Below are 20,255 nucleotides of genomic sequence, written 5' to 3'. Positions count from 1 at the left end.
CTGTTTGGTGATTAGCTGGATCTTTAATTAACGTGGAACCGTATCTACCTCCCTCTCTCCTCCTCCTGACCCTAACCTGTGTTTTGCCTTATGTCCTTGGCAACCGGGGCTCCTTCTGGGTAGGGGAACTGGGCTTCGGTAAACAGATCTATTTGTGTGACTCCTCTTACTCATTTGAAGCAATGTCATTCCTTTTTCCACTGTGGTCTGCGTGTCTGAGTCAGAGGGAGCTACAACAGGGTTCTTTGAATTGATGGCTCACTCCCAGCCACATCTGACCGGCTGCCAACTTAGCAGGGCGTAGCTCACCAACTTTTTTTTTTTTTTTTAAATCCAGACTGATTCATAGAAACTCCTTTAAAACACGGGGAAAAGAAACCGCCCAGCACACACCCCAGCACACCAGCCCAGGAAACTTATAACCTCGGGAGTCAGGTCCCTCCCCTCACTGTGGTCACAAACCTCCTGAAGAGAGGACCAGACCAGCAGCCAGCGCCACCACTCAGGGCATCTGCTTCTGTCACTGGATACTCCACGTAAGATTGCTCCCACACTGGGGAAACTCTGCAGAACCCACTCTTTTCTTGCCTCTGTTAGGCTCCTTGAAGCCTTCTGCTCTCTTCTTTTCTCTGCTATCCCTCTATGTCTAGCAAGAAGAGTCCTTGGAACTTTTATTTTAATGTAGTGGAGGAGTCTGGGATATCAGCTGGGATCACATTCTGCTGCTGGTATGTCGATCCTTGCTCCGAGGAGGTGGAAGGAGCAGGGACTTTGGAACAAACCTGAGTGGAATGTTCTTTATGGAAGGAACTCTACGGGCCTTCGAAACGACATAGCAGGCTTGAAAGAGGTTTCCAAACCCTCCGTTTCCATTCAAATTACTTTGAGCTGAAATCCAGAAGGATGCTGTCTTACCAAGACAGCTTCTCTTTTCTCTCTGCGCAGGTTCAAGGCAGTCTCTGAAAAGAAAGTTTGCTTTGCTTTGTGGGTTGTTTGTTACTCTTTTACACTTCGAGGTGATGGTGGATAAACATCTTGGTTTCCGTTTTTGTTTTTTGTTTTGCTATTGTATTTGCTGCGCCCTCCTTGTCTGTTTTAAGTATTTCTTTGTTTCTCTTGTTTTCCTCCACCCCCTTCTCACAGGAAGGGAAGAGGGGATTGGTTTGTTTAAAGAAAAACCGTTAGGGAAACAGAGGCAAAGGGTGTTTCAAATAAACCTTGGGAGGGGTTAGTTTGATGGAATGGGAGGATTGGTGTGGGTTCCGGAATCCTTGGCCAGATGTGGAGGTGGGGGAAGAAGATGGGGGGGGCATGGGGTTGGAGGGAACGTCAGGGATTCTGGTAAAGCCGTTGTGCCTCCACCCCACGCATCTGCATTTTGGAGCCAACTTAGAGGGGAAAAAGGACCTCTCAGAATCTATTAAAGACTTTTTTCTAAGCAGACATGGAATTTTCTAGTGTGGCAGTGGCCATACGGGAGTGTTTATCTTATTGCTTTTGTCCAAAATACCGTACAGCTACAGACCCACGTGCTAAACTCACAGAGAACAAAGGTGCAAGGCTGTGTTTGCTTTTGTTTTTATTAGCTTAGCTAATGTCTGTGGAGGTGTGGTTCATTTCAACACAGATGTGGTTTCCCCCCCACTCCCCTGTCCCCTCTCCCCCGCCCCCCTCTCGTAAACAAGCCTGGGGAGAGCCGCAGGACTCAGCTTGCCTGATGAAGTGAGGCACCTTTTTCTTTAGAAATGCAGCTTGCTGGTTGGAAGAGCAAATTTAAAAGTGATCGCTGGTGTGTGTGTGTGTGTTTCCATTGAGCCGTTAAAAACCTCTTTGCCCCAAGGGTGGGGTGGGTGATGAGAACGTGCCAGGACCCACTTCTCAAGACTTGGGGAGCAACCGCTTTTGCTCCCGGTGTTTATTACTTCCAGACTGCATGGGTGTGAACTGGGGAAGCCATCGCTGTTGTCCATAGTTATCATTAGGGACACAGCCGCAGTTTCCTGTGGAGACCACACATGCGATTGTGTGTCATTCTGATCTGGTTGAAAGTCGGCAGCCTCAAACAAGTCAGCAAAAAGGGGACACTGGAGGGTTAAGGAGCTGCCTCAAACTCCGCGGTCCCTTGATAAGTGAGAATATAACGCTTTGTGTCCCCCCAATCCCCGTGGAGTTAGAGAACAATTAAAAAAAAATCTCTGACTTTTTGCTTTCTGGTAGTGGGAGAGCCCCTGGGCTGTGAGCTTTTTTGGACTTCAGCTCTAAGACTTTGGTTGTCCTGGAAAAAGAGGCCACTACCACCCCCTCCCAAATCATGGCCTCCCGTCCTCAGGCGGCTCCAGTTTCATCCAGAGACTGCAGAATAGGGTGGAGGCAGAATACTGTCCAGGGCTGCTGGACATCCGGTCTGGCCTCCCTGTCAGAGAGCCCCTAGATTTTACATTGTTCCAGGGACTAAACTGTCCTGGGAGCTGGCAGGAGGCCATCAAGGTCCAGCCGGAGAAGATCATGTCTCAAGACCGTGGCTATGGGCCAGTAGTAAGGGCAGTCCTTTGCCAGAGGACAGATGTCTGTCCCCAGACCTTGAGAAAGGTTGGCTGGCTTTCTCACCGTCTTCGCTCTCCTCTGGAAACAAGATTAGGCAGGTCTCCAATCCTGAGGAAGGACTCTGTGGAAGCTGTCGGAATGCAGGGCCTCCTGGCTGTTTCTAGGCAGCTCTGGGACTGCAGAGCAGGAAGCCAAGCACATTTCTGTGAAGGCAAAACTGATTTCCTCAGCCTCCACACAACCCGAAGGGGTCTCCGCCTGGAATGTGGCTTCCTTCCTTTTTCTTCTTCATTGCTTTTATAGAAACTTAAATTTAGATGTTGGGCGTGGTGGTTCATACCTGTCATCCCAGGACTCAGGGAGCTGAGGCAGGAGATTATTAAAGATTCAAGGGTAGCCTGGGGCCAACCAGTGAAACTGCCTCAAAAACAAAACAGAGACAAACAAACAAACAAAAATGTGAAGGGAATCTCATTATCTTACCATATGCAGGAATCTAACTATTACATCATTGTGAACAGATGGTTATCCCATGGCTCGCAGCTCCTCAGAATACCAGGGAGGGGACCCCACCCAGAGTGTACGCTCCTCAGAATGTTCACTCACACCAGTCGTCCTTTCTAGACAGCAAATCATACCAGAGTTTCTGAAATTCAGCAAAAATGGCTTCTCAGAAAGTTCTTGTTTTGCAGGCCTGAAATGACCCGAGGTGTGTGTGGGGGGGGGGACCGGCCGTTTTAAATCTGTTCTGCTGCCCCCCCTCCTACTCCCCAATACTACACTCCCTGTTTCTCTAGACATTTCATCTTTAATTAAACTTTTAATCAGTATGGCTTGATGGAATGGCATTACCCACACTATCTTGCTTTATTCTTTTCTTTACTATTCAAATACAGAACCTCGCTCTGTAGCCCTGGCTGTGTAGACTTGCTGTGTAGACTAGCCTGGCTTTGAACTTACAAAGACCTACCTGCTTCTGCTTCCTGAGTGCTGGGATTAAAGGCACATGGATCAGTGCTCAGCTGTTTTTTTTTTGTTGTTGTTGTTGTTGTGAGACAGGGTTTCTCCATGAATGGCAGGCTAGAGTCTAGAACTTTTTCTACCCTTCTTCCCCGAATGGTGTGTCCCACCATTGTGGGTGTGTGTGGGATACAGAAAGAGCATTTTTGAAGTATTAAGATTATCCTCCTAGTCAAACCATTCACTCCTATATAATTGATTCTGTTCATTTTCTAAGCACATGGTTGTGGTCACAACCTAACTAACACACTACCTAACACACACTCTCAGAGGCCTCTAGGACTCTTAGGTGTACGTGGGGTGACACGCCCAATGTTCCTATCTACTGATCATAGTGAAATCAACCAGATCCCTGAAACACAAGCATATAACAGCCTTTTGCGATTGCCCTGGTTTGGTCCACAGGGCTTGTAGTATATGCCTGTGCATTCTTGTGACCTGGTTTGGCAACACTGCCAATCAAAGGAGGTTCTGTCTAATAGCCAGCAACCTGAACGTCAGTTCCTTGAAGGGCTATAATTCTTGATTACCATCGGACTAGAATTTTCTGGACCTAAGTTTCTTGTTTTTTTGGGATAATCTTCTCAGGTGACTTTGAATTTCTGGGTCGTCCTTGTTTTTGAAGAATGCACATTGGGGCCCCCTTTGGTTTCTAACACTCATTTCCCAAACATGAGTCCCCACGAAGATTCTGGAACACTTCAGTCCCTGGTACCCTAACTTGTGAAACACATCCGTCAATTTGACTGGTGGGTTTCCTGACACCAAAGAAGAAAAGGAAAAACACAAACATGGTCTTGCTGCTTCTGAACCTCCCTTTAAGCAAAATAGTGTGTGTCTGTGTGTGTGTGTGAGTGTGTGTGTCTGTGTGTGTCTGTGTGTGGGTGGGGGGGTGTCAATGTTTTCTTCACTGTTGTTCAGAAAGAACATTGTCACAGCCAGGGCTTTTGGTCTTCTGCGGCTGGGCTGACTTGTACTTTCCTGAGTCTCTTTCATGGAGTCTTCTTACAACACAGCACTGTTGGCACATGTCGGAATCGTGTCAATAATTGTGGGGAGGATGTAAGATGATTGAGTAGCAAGATCGGGCTCTGGTCTTGCTTCAAATCTTTCCTGTGATCAGAAGAAGCAAGTCACTAAGAAAGGAGGAAGAAACAACTTGGCCACCAAGACACTCCAGGCTCCGAGAAATCTAGGACCTTACCACTTTGGTTTTAAGAAGGCCCTTGAATTCATGCTAACGGCTAACTTAATCCATAAAAGTTAGTGTAATCAAACCAGGGGCTAGAGATACAGCCCACTGGCAGTATGACTGCCTAGCATGTTCATGGCTCGGCATTCAATGGTAAGAACTGGAGGGGTCGGGGGTGAGGAGGTGGCTTTTGTTGCCCTACCAGATCCAAGATTCCTTGGGCACAGCATTAAAGAACTCATCCGAAATAGCCATGGATATTACCCGAGCTTGGAAAGAATGATGTTTGGTTTATCAAAAAAAGGTGTCATCTCCAGAGGAATCTGTGCACACATCAATTCATTAGGAGCATCATTGGGCTCAGAAACTGAGCCGGTCCTGGGTGAGACAGCAGCCTCCTCTTGAGGAGGGGGGACAGATGCAAGTGTGGGTGAGAGCAAGTGAACTGGAAGGTTGGGGAGTTGGAGGGGAGGGAATGAGAGTGAACAGAAACTGGGTGTTTGTGGGATGGACAAACAGAAAGGCCTAGAGAGAGCCAAGCAGAGAAAGTAAACAGACCAGGGATAGCCCTTGGATCAAAATTCTGTTTTTTTGGTTTTTTTTGACCTCCATGGAAATCTTTTCCTCTTCTTGGCTGTGGCATGTTTGGGGACCTTGGGTTTTACAGGTAGAGTATCCCTGCTTCTCCTTTCAGATGACAGAGGAAAGCCTGGTCAGGACCCACACCTTAAACTTCCACTTTCAGAAACCCAAGTTCTTTCCCTTGGGGTTTGAGAGAAGGAAGGGGAGAGAGCTTTGCTAAGCTGCAACAGTGAATTTGGCTTAAGCAGGACCATTCACAGAGGGCTGGTAAACTGTGCGGCTGAGGCCAGGAGCTTCCCTTTCCTCATGGCTGCTCCCTGAGCTCCCAGAGCTAGGGGAATCTATCAGTGCTGAGAGTATGGGAACCAGTCTCAGGGCTGGCAGGGAGGGCTTTGACAGGGCCAGCTGTCTGTCCTGGGTGGGCCATAGAAAGCAGTGCGACAGGGAAAAGCATAGACCGTTGGGACAATTTGGAGGGACTGTCCAACTCCACTCAGCTTGAAAGTTGTGGGAGGAACGGAGCCACCAGTAACTGTCAAACCCTCAGACAACAGCTGGGTGTGGCGCTGCATGCTTTTAATTCCCAGCCCTGGGGACGGTTGAAGCAGGAGGATTGTTGTGACTTCAAGGTTAGCACAGACTACCTAGTGATTCTGTCTCAAAATATCAAAGGAGGGGCTGGGGAGATAGCTCAGTGGGTAAAGAGCTGGCTGTGCAAACACGAGGACTTGAGTCTGATCCTCAAAGCCCACATGAATAGTTGGGTGTGGTTGGATTTGTAATCTCATCCATGGGGGAGGGAGACCGGAGGCTCCCTGGGGTTCATAGCCGGTCAGCCTAGCTGAATCTTGAGGGCCAAGCCACTAATAAGACCCCATCTCATAAACACAACAACAACAACAAAAAGCAAGGTGGAGAAAAGCTGAGGATGAATGACACCAGGGTTGTCTTCTGGTTTCTACACACGCACACACACACACACACACACACACACACACACACACACACACACACACACACACACACACACCCTTTGATAGAAGACAGAAAACCGAGCTGGAGTGGAGATCCAGGCTAGTGGCTTCATTGTAAGTCTATCAGCTGGTAGGCAGAGGTCTTGGTCAAAGGGCATGACTGAAAGACCCCAGTACCTCTCAAAACAAAGTGGTCAACTTCACTGAAACCGAACCAAGCCAGTGCCCACCCAGCATACTTGGGTGGCCCTGCTCTGCACAGTCCTCCAGCTCTCTCAGACTTTTCTGGTTGAAGCGAGTTACTGCCATCTGCTGTCAGATGCACCCGGAAGCCCCTAGGGCCCAGCCACACCTTGATTTTTCTTACCAAACCCTAGTTATTATCTTGGCAATGTCTCCCTGGAAGACAGTCTGGCTGCAGGAATACTTCTCCTTTGTCAGGAACAGAAGGCAGCAGAAGCTTCCGTCCTCACCCAGGAGACGTCCTCCCCGACACTGGCCAGCTGCAGTCAGAGGGCGTGGGCCGAAGTCAGGCCTCACAGCCTAGGTCTGTCTTTTGCCTTTGCAGATGTTGTCCAGATCCACCCACTCCATGGGCGGAATGGAGGACAAGCGGAAATAAGAGAGAGAGAGAGAGAGATGAGGGTGGGGCGTCTCTGGATGCATCTGCAAAAACAATATTCATGCTATTTGCTTGCCTTTGCATGGTCCCCAGCTCTCAGGCAGCAGAGAAGCCTCAAGACCACCTTGCCTGAGTCTTTCTTTGTTACACTAATGAGTAAATATGACCTACAGCATTTGGCTGGCTTTGCATTAGGTATGGACCCTTCAGTGCTCATGCTAACCCTATGAGGTCCTTAAGAAATTTGAACTTAGAGTTTGTTGGGACCCACCTCCCTAGATTTCACCAAGCCGACAGGTTTTGCAAAATCTTTTATTTTTTCTTTTTTTCGGAGCTGGGAACCGAACCCAGGGCCTTGAGCTTGCTAGGCAAGCGCTCTACCACTGAGCTAAATCCCCAACCCCAAAATCTTTTAACTCTGGCCATTAGCCAGACATAATGTTTGTAGGACTTGGTCTCACCTTTCTAATTGGACCTCCCTCCCTCCCTCACTCACTCCATCCCTCCTTCCATCCCCCCCTTCTTCCTTTCTTTTTCTTTCTGATTTTCTTCCCCATTTCCTCCTCATTTCCTTCCCATTTCATCTTCTTTTCTTTTTTTCATGTCTTTTCCCTTTTCTTTCCCCTTTCCTTTCTTTCTTTGTCTCTTTCTTTCTTTCCTTTCCTCTTCCTCTTCCTTCTAATGTTTGCTGTTCTTCAAGCTAACTCCTTGGCTCTATAGCTAACGACCTATGCCAGGATATACAGGTGATATTAGCCCCGAAGAGACTGCCGTATTTATGACGGGCCTCCTTTGTAGCCCCTTTGCCCCAGAACCACAAAGAAACATTCATTTCTCTGAGTCATCCAGATCTGTGTCTTTCACTGCTCGATTGTTAACGGGCACAGAACCCACCCGTGCTTGAAGCGTCAGCCCTAGTGTGAGCTACACAGATTCGCAGTGTTTTCTCTCCTTGTCCAACACCCCATATGCAGGAACAGGAAGATTTGGTCCTTTAGGATCCCCCCACCCCGTTTCCCACACTGAGATGCACGCCTCCCTTTCCCTCTGTGCGTGAAAACAATGTTGAGGACGGAAAAGTACACATGACCTAAAGCACAATAACAATGGCAGGGAAGCTCATCCAAGGTCCCATCCACCAGCTTGCCTTCCATCCCAGCCTTCCCCCTCCTCCAGAAACGTCCTCCACACCGTTCCCCAAGGGCAGAATTTCCTCTTCTTATTTGCTTTTTGTCCCACGGGCATCTATTTTGCCAACTAAAATGATCCTCAGTGGGAACGCAAACACATTCGAACCCCAAGCACAACAGGAGTGGTGTTGATGGGGAGGAGGGTGGACAGGCTTCTGTGCCACCCTGCAGTGTCCCTGGGAAAAACAGAGGGCCCCAAATCCATTTCAGATGTCACACTGAGGAAGATGGGCACAGTCAGGGCTGACTCATTTGACCCAACCCCTTCCAAGAGACGTGGCCTTTCCTCTTTCTCACTGCCTTGCAGGAAGTGTCAGATCTCGGATCAGATGGGATGCGAAAGCTTTCACCCCAATTTGCAGTTAGCCAGCGGGACATGGGAATGTCATTGTTAGAATAGCACTGGCCAAAGGAAGGACAGAGGAGGCTCTAGTAAGAATAGTCTCAGGACTGAGCTGTGTGCGTGCATGTGCGTGTGCATGTGTGTGTGTGCGTGTGCGTGTGGCAAAGTGCAGCGTGCGTGTGCGCGTGTGCAGGCAAAGTGCGTGTGTGTGTGTGTGTGTGTGTGTGTGTGTGTGTGTGTGTGCTGGGATTGAGCTGAGAGCTTCTTGAGTGCTAGGCAAATGCTCTTTTCACCTTTTGTTTGTTTTGTGTGTCTGTCTTTGAGACAGAGTTTGCTATGTAGCTCTGGCTATCCTGGAACTCACGTATAGACCAGGCTGACTTTGAACTTACAGAGCTCAGCCTGCCTCTGGCTCCCAAATGCCACTTGGGATTAAAGGTATGTTCCACTATACTTGGAGTAGGCAAGCACTCACTCTTACCAATTGAACTATACTCAAATTCTGTGGGCTGTACGTACTGTTGGCAGGACTTTTCTAATAGGTCCTTGGTAGGTGGTTCCGAGGGACAGGTCGAGTTTGCGTATGATTTGCATGGATTTCCAGGTTGAGTTTGTAGATGAGTTCCGTGGTCTGGGAACCAAATCTTGAAGCTCTCCCTTAGCCTGGAAGTTCTATACTTGCCAAAAAGTAGTTACAAAAGTTAAATGGAAACAAATATTATGAAGTTTGTGCATAAGAAGGTACCGAACCCGTACTTGTAGTGATGTGACAAATCAATTATAAAAGTGACAGAGGACTAGAGTACATGCTACCTTAAAAGAAAAGAGGAAGTTCTGTAGACGTGGTTCGGTCATTAAGAACACTGAGTGCTTTTCCAGGGGACTCCAGTTCAGTTTCCAGCATCCACATAGCTGGTAGTTCCTAGTTGTTTGTAATTCCAGCTCCAGGGGACCTGGCACCATTTTCTGGCCTCCATGGGTACACAAACATACAGGTGGGCAAAACAGCCACACACATAAAATAAAGATTAAAGGAATGAGAAGAAGAGAAAGGAGGCGTTCTGTGTCCTTCAGCTGCTCTGCTATTACTGTTCCACAGCGAAGGAAACACTGCTCTCTTCAGATCATCTATTTCTTCATTAACGAGGTTTATCTGGGGCCTGTCATAGAGTCTGCCCTTAGGAACTCAGACTCCTCTGGGTGGGGGAGCCAAACACGTCCATAAAGAACTCTGTCATCAGGCAGGCTGCCATAAGGGCCTTTATTAGGACTGCGTAAGGGCTGTAACATAACAGAAGTGGGAAAAAAAAACTGATTTCAGCTCTATGGAAAGAAGGAGGCAGAATTTTGAGCTTGGTGAGAAGAATTAATAGGTAGTTACTAGGGGAAGGATATAAAAGCAGCTTTTATTTTTGGAAGTCAAATTCCCAGGACTCCATGGGCAGCTGTCTGGAGTCTCATTTCCTGGAAACTGGTGCTTGTCTCAGTTGTGGTGGGAGGATGGGGGTTGTAGGCTGAGGAAGGACATAGTCAGATAAGCCAATAGCAATACAGAGAAAGCAGGGTGAGGGGAAGGTTAGAGAGAGCGCCATGCCATGGGACGAGCTGACTTCAGCATCCAGTCTAGGGTCCTAACAGTGGGGGCAGGATTGGGACCCAGTGCAAGACGATACAGGTAGAGACTCCCAGGTGACTGATGCTTCAGGAAGGAAACCAGGAGAGGCAGAAATGATAGCTAAACCATTATTGGTCTTTCCTTCCCAATAATGGACTACTTTAGATAGCCTTCTTCCCCGCTCCAGAACTTTCTAAACTAGCTTCAGTCACACGCATGGTCCTAGGAAGCACCTTGTATAGTCTGGCCATCCATAGAGACCGTCTCATTTGCAAGAGTGTCACCCAGGCTGAAGTGAATTGTTCAGCTCTATACACTCAGAATGTTAGCTCAGCACGAAGGAGGCAGGAGAGTTCCAACAAGGTAGAGGCCAGTTTGGGCTACACCGTGATTTCTAGCTGCACTTGGCTCCAAGTGTTCGATCCCTATCTTCCCTAATAGTTATTCCTTCTGGTGTGGCCATCTGTGCCTTTTGGTTGTTTCTCTGTTTCCCTTGACCCTAAGCATACCCTTGCCAGTCATACAGTGCAGATGGGGCAACCGCTGTGCTTACTGGGAGCGGAAGTGTTCTTGTCTGCATAGAAGCCAGAGCACTTCCTAAGCTTTCCAAACATTGTGAACTGACCAGGTGTGATGGCTCGCACTGGGGAGTGTAAAAGCACCACAAGCCATATTCCTGCTCTGGGAGGCCCCAACAACACACTACACACTTTGACTCTGTCCATTGCAGCAAGAAGGGAGGGGGGTGGCCCAGTGGTCCAGTCAGAGTTGTGGTACTGTGTTCTCCGCTTCCCGGTTTGCTCCACTCACTGGGGTTGTGGAACGTGCTCTCCACCAAAGAATGCCAACTGCAGCAGCATTTTGGAGAAACAGTCAGGAGAATTCCATTACTGTTCCAGTGAGATACAAGCCGTAGCAGCCTATACTTTCAAAACTGTAAACGCTCCTGCTTGCTTTGTTTTTGCAGTAGTGCTGAGGCCAGGTCTCAGGGCTTTGAACATAGCAGGCAAGTGTCATACTGGTGTGGTCCACTTGGGAGACCAGAAATGGTCTTATTCCTTGGGCGAGGAATGAGTCAAAGGATAGCTATAGGAGACTGTGGTGGGTGGGTCTCGAGAGCACGGGCTTATACTCATTCTCAGTCACTGTTTACTAGCTTGTCAGGCACCCACCCACCAGCCACCACTGGTGGTTTTCTGAAAAGACCTTGGGGGTTTGGTTCTCCTAGACCCGGAGTTCTCAACCTTCCTAAGGCTGGAATCCTTTAACCATGAAATTATTTTTGTTGCTACTTCATAACTGTGATCTCGCTGCTGTGATGAATTGTAATATAAGTACCTCATGTGCAACCCACCGTGAAAGGGTCATTCGACCCCCACAGGTTGAGAACAGCTGTCCTAGACTAAGGGGTAGGCTCTCTAATACAGAGGCTGGGTAACCATGGGGCCATCCAACACAGAAATGTCATAAAGTGTTCCAAGTGTTTTGGAAGATGGGTGTTAAAGATAATGGAAGCCCCTCTAAGCTGACAGTGGATGACACTGATAAAGGTGACAAATTTGGGGCAGCGAAAAGATGAAGTCACATGTGTCATGCAGTAACTCCACCTAAACTGTCTCCACGGTGGCTGGACACAGGACGCAGAGGCAGAGTGAACTGTGGGTCTTGTTCACTGAGAATGATCCCTGATCTGAGATATTGTGCACCCCCACCCCTACCATCCATCTTAGATAAAAGAGTCACGTTTTAGCATGGGTCCCCTCACCTGCTCTTCAGGTGCAGCAGGCAGGGGACAAGAACAAGGTAGGCCTGAGTCAAGGTAAGAAGAGAGATGGAGTGGCCTGGGAGAGTACATAATTCCCACATACAGCGAGGGCCACTGGATGAGGCCATAAGCAGGACAAAACAAGAGGGACTCTGCTGGATAGAGTCCCAGGGCATTCAAGGAGACAGAAAGTCTCCTGAATTGGCCCGCCTGTCAGGCCACTCATTTAAAGAGGCCTCACTTGGACTGTCTTCCATTCTTGTCTCCTCAACTACGTCTCACTATTAGGAGGGAATCTGTCAATTATAAACAAAATTAACCTGAGAGTCATTAAAAGGTCAAGGAAAGTTGGACGAAATGTACCCATTATGTAATTCTTGGAGTTTTCTTTCCTGAGCCAGCTTTATTCTAGACGGGCAAGCCAACTGTCTCTGGTGATGCTGGAGGATGTGTTCTTAATATCCTCCTTACTCCAGGGGCAAGGACTAGACAAAAATGACAATGTCTGAGGGCTAAAGTGATTTTAGCCATATGCTGCCTAGTGAACTACCCTGCCCGTGTTTTATTTCTTGGCCTTGATGTGGGGCGGCACGAGACCCAGTAGTTGGATTGGGTAGGCAACAGCTGTTCTGCTTCATAGAAGAAAAGAAACAGTAACAATAACAACAATCATAGCAACCCTGTTATTAGTACCATGTGACACACACGGTACTGTACCATGCCGCAGAAGGCATTTTCACTTATATAATCCAGTAGAACCCTCACACTTCTGGGTGTGATTGAAATCATTACCGCTCTTCATGGATGAGGAAACAGAAGCAGAGATCAAAGCACTTGGAATAATTCTAAGTCAACTTCTAATTCAAAAAGCAAAACAATAAAACAAATCCTTTGCTCCATCCATGAAAGCCAGTGGGAAGTTCCGGAGGTAGACCAGAACTCCCAAAAAGCAGCCATGAATTTGAATGCTGGAAGAGGGGATTCATAGATATGAGAGCTCCAGTCTCTCCCCAGAGGCAGCAGGAAAACTCCATCTGTTTTGTCCTTCACAGTTAAATTGGAAACATTCTCTGCCTGCCTCCCCATTGGAGGGAAGTAGCCAGTGGGGAAGAGGATTTTTGGAGAGTAGAAATCAGTGTCTACAAAGAGCCGAGAACCCAGGCGTGCAGTAGATCATGCTTGGTTTTGAGTAGCTAATGAGAAAGCGAGAGGAGATAAAAGACACCCGGAATGTCAGAATAATCATAGTATCGCTGTTCTAATAAATGCCTAGTGTAGCTTGAAAGTGGCTTAAGCACAGCCAAAGCATCAATTAAATCAGGTGGAGAGAGACGGGGAAGCAAGCAATTGCAGGATGCACACAGCCTCTCCTCTACGGTTGCTGCATCCTCACACACTCCCTGCCTAGAGGGTGAATAACCCCCGGTCCTTTCCTTTTGATGTCTCTCTGAGCTGGCTCTGCGTCTAACTGTCACAGGCGTGACACAGAGGTTACGCACGGCTCCCCGACGGGCGCGCGCCTCTCACGTTTCCTTTAGCTTCTAGGTTTTACGATTAGTGGTCTCTGTTGAAATTATGGCTGAGGACTTTTGTTTATCCATGCGCGTTGTTAATTTATATTAGTTCCTGCTCTTCCGAAGGGTGATTTATGCCTCTGTTTGTCTTCGGGGATGGGTCCTGAGTGACTGAAGTCGCATAAACACCACGCACCAGCAAAAAAGCACATCTGGTGTTATCTCAAGCCTTACACTTCTGTAGCCCCAGAGCTGTCATGTTGAGCCGCAGGAAATCTAACATCACCCTAGACCCATAACAGCATTCCCACCAAGAGGCACGCAGGGCCAAAGGCTCAGGTGTTGCGAATATTAGTCTGGAATGCTAAATCAGTAAGTGATCAGACCATTACACAGTAATTAGGTTGTCATACTACTGGATGCCAAAGAGCATTGTAATAACAGAAGTTGTATCTCTCCTATTTTACGTCTCATCCGGGATCAAATTAGTAGCCAATTTGCTCTACGGCCATTGAGTAATAGTGCCTTGTTCTGCGGAACCCATTGTTTCTATTCAATCTGCTGGGTGAGCATTTTGCTGCAGCACCGATGCTCTCCTCATGCAAACTGAAACTGTGTGTGCTGCTGCTGCTGCAGAGTTCTGGAGGTGACAAAATCCTTACCACAACTCAAGGCCCTACAGTTTTGACCTGTCAATCACAAACAAAACATTGGCAGCTGTTATAAAGCATACCATGCTCTTCTTAATATAATGAATATTATATTCTTTAATTATGCTCATTTTATTCATATAATATTCATTATATTAAAGAGATGAGTCTATAAACATGTGGGAACAGAATGGAAGTACATGTCTATAAAAACGGAAGTACATGTCTATAAAACGGAAGTACATGTCTATACACAGTTGAGCAGGCATGTATATCAATCAGGTAGGCGAAAAGCAGGTTTTAGAAAATTTTGATGTAATTTTGAATTTTAAAAACGGTCACACTTTCTTGCATCAACAGAGAGCCCACGAAATGAGAAGGTGGGATGTGTCTTACCGACTGTGACAGTAACCTTTCTCTCTCCCCTGTCTTTTGTTTGCAGAATTCTCTACTCAGGAGTTACAAAAAAGAAGCCAAGATGTTGGTGTTACTGGCCGGTCTCTTCGTGGTCCACATCGCCACCGCCATTATGCTGTTTGTCTCCACCATTGCCAACGTGAGTCCCATCCCCCTGTTCACTCATCCTAGGGAGGGATCTTTGGAGTATTTTGGCAAAATGTTAAGAAAAACGGGAGGCGGGAGTGTTAAATCACAGCGCAATGAACTTCTCGATTAGCCACGAGAGGAAAACAAACCAAACAAACACATACTCATAGATCAAGGAATGAAATAAGCAAAGTATGAAAGGCGAGGGTCCACAGTGACTCTTCTAGGGGGGTGTTGGGAGGTAGAGATTACCGGGCATCTTCGCTTCTAGAAGGATCTACGGGAGGTGGAGACTAAGGTGCACTTGGAGGATGGGTGTGTCTTCTCTAGAGAAAAAAGGGAAGTAGAAGAAAATAGAAGTGCAGTTCACACGGGAGGGCTGGCAAAGACGCCCTCCTCGTGAGACAGACTCTTCCTGTGCATGGGTTAAAGATATTTCTTCATGTGCTAGACCACAGAGATTCCCGTTTAGAAGGTAGATAGATATGAGAGAATAAGATACTACTTTGATAATGAGGTTGACAAATGCAAGTTTTGTGTGGAAATTGGTGTGTGAAATGGAATTTGGCAGGATTAACTTGGTGCCCGGTGAATCAAATAACAGAAATAGAACGATCTCCCGAGATCGCTAGTCTTTGCTCTGCGAACCCGGGGCTACTCTGACCCCTAGTGGTCAATTTTAGTGCCCAAGTTTTGTTTTGTCTTAGACGAAAAGAAGGAGCTTCTTGGACTTAGAAGTTAACGCAGCCCATTCGGATGGTAGGATTTGCGTGAAGAAGGCAGCAGCAAGAGCATCATGAGTTTGAGGCTAGCCTGAGCTACACATTTTGCCATATGTGCTGGCTCCTGCCTTTAGGAGCACTTGGGAGGCAGTGAGTTTGAGGCCAGCATGGTCTATGTAACGAGTTTCAGTACAGCCAGAAAACTACATAGAGAAACCCTGCCTCAAACAAAAACCCAAAAATTCAAAAAACCCAAACCAAATAACAACAACAACAACAGCAGCAGCAGCAGCAGCAGCAACAACAACAAGTTAAGGCAGATGGCTTCAGAATGGGCTACAGTTCTTGCTATGGTGAATAAGGTTTTTTTGTGCTTTGTTTTCCACCCCCCAGATAGGGTTTCTTTGTATAGACTTTGTAGTCCTGGAACTCACTGTGTAGACCAGACCTGGGCTAGATCTTAAGAGATCTGCCTGCCTGCTTCTGCCTCCCAAGTGCTGGCATTAAAGGCGGGTTCCACGACTGATTGGCAAGAGTGAATACGTTTTACAGTCCAGACAGAAGGGCTTTGCAGACATCAGGGTGGTTTAAGTGTTAGGAGACAGGACACAACTCCTGCCCATTCTGCCTCCTGTAGGTTTGTAATTTGGCCATTCTGTAAGCTGACTCGCATGCCTCACAGGATAACGATGTGGTAAACTTCAAAGTGTATTAAGAGCTGCTCATGTGCCTCACATCCACCCGGTATCAGCCCTGACGTGGGGCTGAGAGACCAGGCGATTATGCATGCTTGGGTTTCCTGTTTCAGCATGTTTTGCACATGTCTGCACAGGACCCCAGTTTATTATCTATTCTTGGTCCAGGCAAGAAGGGACATGCTAGTGGCATGGTGAGCCTGGGAACATACATTTTGGCCACTCTTGTGTTTTTAGTTGCCTCTGCCTTGAAGCGCTTGATACAGCATTTTGACATGGAATGAATGACTTTGCATGTTCTGATCCTTCTGTGTAGACGAAAGTTGCCTATGGACTCCCAGGTTCATTCTTGTCTCCCCAGTAGCTCTACTGTTGTCTCCGGTTGGACATTTCCCCCCTATTTTTTGTTCTTTAAAGATTTATTTTTAAAAGTATGTGAGTCTGTGCTAGGAGTGCTGGTGAGGAAGATGTTGGATTTCCTGAAGCTGGAGTTACCGGTTCTTGTGAGTCTTCTAGCGTGGGTGCTAGGGTCTGAACTCCCGTCCTCTTGCAAGAGCTGTAAATGCTCTCAACTGCTAAGCCATCTCTCCAGACATCTTTGTTTTCGTGTTTTGGGACAGAGCCTCATGTTACCTACATTGGTCTCGAACTTATTGGGTGGGAGCTTTCATTCCTGAGCCTCCCGAGTTATTTCCAGGGGGCTGGAATCACAGAGCGGTGCTACCAGGCAAGACTTACCTTGTTTTTCCTTATTAGCTAGGTACTGAAATGTGAGTCTTTTAAAGTGGTTTGTGCATACTCCATGCACCTTTCCTCACCCAGAGTTTTTGTTCCTTGGAACTTCAGAATTTTAAACCCCTATGGTGTAATTTCTTCTGTGTGTGTGTGTGTGTGTGTGTGTGTGTGTGTGTGTGTGTGTGTGTGCGCCATGAATAGTGAAGTCCAAAGAGGGAAGGTGATCTCTCTTTCGGGTCACAATCCTTTCTCTTGGAACCTTTGTGTACTAAGATCTACTTTCTACAGAGCCAAGAGGTTTAGCAGTATTTACAGCTGCATAGGGCATCTTGGTCAAGATTTGGTCCTGACTGGTGATGACATCCTCTTCGGAAAGCAGAAGGGTAATTCTTAATCCACTCCGTCTTCTGGTTTCAGGTGTGGATGGTGGCGGACGGTATAGACTCGTCCATAGGGCTTTGGAAGAACTGCACCAGTGGCAGCTGTGACGACTCTCTGAGCTACGGCAATGACGGTATGCGTGCGGACATCAATGCCTAGCCCACCATGGGTGTGGTCAGGAAGATGTCCGGACTCTCAGGTTGTCTAACGCTCCTGCTCTGTCTTCACAGATGCTATCAAGGCAGTGCAAGCTTTCATGATCCTCTCCATCATCTTCTCTATAATCTCCCTCGTGGTCTTCGTGTTCCAGCTCTTCACCATGGAGAAGGGAAACCGGTTCTTCCTCTCGGGATCCACCATGCTGGTGTGCTGTGAGTACCCAGAGCAGCAGAGTCTATTTTACACGAGAGCATCTCCCCTCCCACCCCCACACTGCTCCAGACTGAGCACAGGGTCTTGAGATGCTAAACAAATACCCTAATACTGAGCTACATACACATCCCTGCAGGAAAAGCTTTACTCGTCTTCATATCTTTGCTTTAGTCACTGCCTCAGATTAGCATGTGGCTGTGTGAAGCTGCCCTGGGCTGCTTTCTCCTCTAGTTATCTGCTGATGGCCTGCCATGGCTGCTTGGATCAGCAACCCCCCTATGCTCAGGCATCATCAGGAGCCCCTCTATACAGAAGGTGGGGATCCCCAGAGAGATGCAGCTATTGATACCATGTGCACAATTACCACCATGCATCACCTTCCCCATTCTTTCCAGAAACACCCAGTTAGAAGGAAGACCAGGCTACTCTCATAACACCACACCTAGACATATGGAGGCCCAGATGAAAAAAGGCAGGTTGAGAGCAGGATGCTCCATGATTTATTCTTCATTACCCACAAGCCAGAACAGATAGGAAAGCCCAGATAGCTCTCACTTACCAATATACCATCAGGCACAAATCTGGGCAAACCAACAGAGCAGCTATTTAGGGACACATAGATAGTGTTCACCTTCTCATCACTGCCCAGGAAAAAGGGATCATAACAAGAGCACCTCAGTGCCAACCATGACAGCTCCCCCTTTCTTTGCTTGCAGGGCTGTGCATCCTGATTGGAGTGTCTATCTACACTCACCACTATGCCCACAGCGAAGGGAACTTTTTCACCAGCAGCCATCAAGGCTACTGTTTCATCCTGACCTGGATTTGCTTCTGCTTCAGCTTCATCATCGGCATACTCTATATGGTCCTGAGGAAGAAATAAGCTCGTGGGCATCTGGGGTGGGGGTGGGGAAGTAGGGAGGAGGAAGCAACTGAATCTGGGAGGGAAGCAGAAGTCACTGTGTAGGGATAACCAAGGGAGGGGAGGGGGGAAGGGAGGGGGAAAGGAAGAGTAGGAGAGGCCAAAACCCAAACCATATCTGGGGGGGCGGGATTCTCTACCGCCAAACGCCCATCCTTGGGAGAAAGTTGTTGGCTACTATGCTGATGCTTCCTTGAGGCCACCAGAGAGTCCTCCTCTAGCCACCAAATATGGCCCCGTCTATCCTCAATTACCGACACTTGGGGCCTCACCAGCTGCCATTCCACTGGCGCCACTCTTGAGGGTGACTGCTGGGTCATACACTGAGGTCTTGCAAACCCATATCAATGAGTTCTGACAGTGGTACAAGTCCTAGCAAGAGCAGATCACTGCCTCTATGCTGAGGCTAAGCCTCGAAGCCACCTTATCCTTGTGACCTGAAACCAAACCTCAAATCCAGATCCCAAGTGCCTCTAGTGGGAGCTTTGGCCAGGAAGCTGATGCCCGTATTTAGTGGCCTTTCTAACAAAAGTGAAGAAAGAGAGATGGATTATAAGGTCAAGCTGATAGAATTGGTTGAACCAAGAAGTAGAAATATTTACCCCAGAGGATCTGGGAGACAGGTGGGGATAGGCAGAGCCCCTCAGTCATGCTTCACTGAGCTGTCCCTCATGGAGATGTCCTGCTCTGGACTCTGCTAGACCCTCACTTAAAGCCAAGGCAGCTTTTCTGGAATTTTTCTAGATTCTCTAGAGCCAAAGATGAAAACGCCCCACAAACCGTAGGGTCAAAGCGCATGCCCACCACAATGCAATAGTAAAGTTATGGGTTTTTAGGATTCCCCAATGCACCCAATGTGTCCTGTAAATGTAACACAGGAGAGATGCACATGTTCCATTGCCAAACAATTCTGTTAAGCTTCCTCCGAATTAGGAACATTTGAGGAAGTCTAATGATGACCAAAATAACACTGGGGACCAGAACATGACATCTAAACACAGAGGTCACTGTAGCTTTGACCTGGGCTGGAGTGGTCTCCTCTCAACAGCTTCCAATACACTATTTTCCAGCCAAAGATGGCAATTCTGTAAGCCAATTAAAATACACATCAATCTAAACTAAAGAACAAGTCCCGGGGTGCAGGGGAAGGTGCTATCTGGTTATGGAGTACTAAGCATACTATATTTCACTTATGTTAAGAACAGAGTGCCTGCTCTTAGGAAAAAAAACGCAGTTTGGTGAGATGAATAAAGTCCTGGTGGTGGGCAGACAGTTTCTTTTTTAAAACAGGAGAAACTCTTAGGGTGTCCAGTCAGATGGTAGCTGAATTGTTGGGGCTGCAGGGGTATTCCTACATAAGACTTAGAGGTAGCATGACATCTCAGATTTCTGCCTTAAAGGGCTTTTCTTTTAGAAATAGTTTCTTCTATTGCCCTTAGAAGATCACCCCGGGAAGAGTCTGAGATATCTTTTCTACATTTCTTTTCCTAGGATTATTCTTACCCATTTCTCATATCCATTTCTTTTGGGAGGGAGTTGTTATGCTATACTTGCTGGTATTTATGTAAAGGGACCATTACTAAGTATATTTCTCTAGTGTATTATGTTTAAGGGAATGTTCAAGTAGGTTACTTAACTGCTGAGCTGATGGCAGAGATACTGGTCAGGAAAGCTATAATAATTCTTAAATTATAATTTGACCACCATACATTTGTTCTAGGCTGTCTTATGTTCATAAGAAAATCAACAGAAGAAGAGAGTCGCATTTTGTTAAAAAGTTGAATTATGGGGTTGGGGATTTAGCTCAGTGGTAGAGCGCTTGCCTAGCAAGTGCAAGGCCCTGGGTTCAGTCCCCAGCACCGAAAAAAAGA

General features: G+C 47.3%; 1 protein-coding gene across 1 annotated transcript; it reads left to right on the top strand.

Moving 5' to 3' along the window:
* The first annotated feature begins 356 nt into the window (after window positions 1-356).
* Emp1 (epithelial membrane protein 1) lies at window positions 357-20,127 on the top strand. The gene is made up of 5 exons (XM_032905526.1): window positions 357-536; window positions 14,454-14,567; window positions 17,127-17,223; window positions 17,321-17,461; window positions 18,179-20,127. The coding sequence occupies exons 2-5, from the start codon at window positions 14,490-14,492 to the stop codon at window positions 18,343-18,345; spliced, it is 483 nt and encodes a 160-aa protein (XP_032761417.1). The 5' UTR covers window positions 357-536; window positions 14,454-14,489; the 3' UTR covers window positions 18,346-20,127.
* The last annotated feature ends 128 nt before the right edge of the window (window positions 20,128-20,255 follow it).

This window comes from Rattus rattus, chromosome 6, assembly GCF_011064425.1.
Source record: "Rattus rattus isolate New Zealand chromosome 6, Rrattus_CSIRO_v1, whole genome shotgun sequence".
In the NCBI taxonomy this organism is placed as follows: Eukaryota; Metazoa; Chordata; class Mammalia; order Rodentia; family Muridae; genus Rattus; species Rattus rattus.
Note: the sequence above shows the minus strand (reverse complement) of the source record. Positions and strands in the feature narration are given on the sequence as shown.

Excerpts from the sequence above, each read along its gene's own strand:
- Emp1 (XM_032905526.1), top strand. The coding sequence starts at position 14,490 with ATGTTGGTGTTACTGGCCGGTCTCTTCGTGGTCCACATCGCCACCGCC. Across the intron at positions 14,568-17,126 it reads TTGTCTCCACCATTGCCAAC|GTGTGGATGGTGGCGGACGG; the intron begins GTGAGTCCCATC and ends TTCTGGTTTCAG. Across the intron at positions 17,462-18,178 it reads ATCCACCATGCTGGTGTGCT|GGCTGTGCATCCTGATTGGA; the intron begins GTGAGTACCCAG and ends CTTTGCTTGCAG.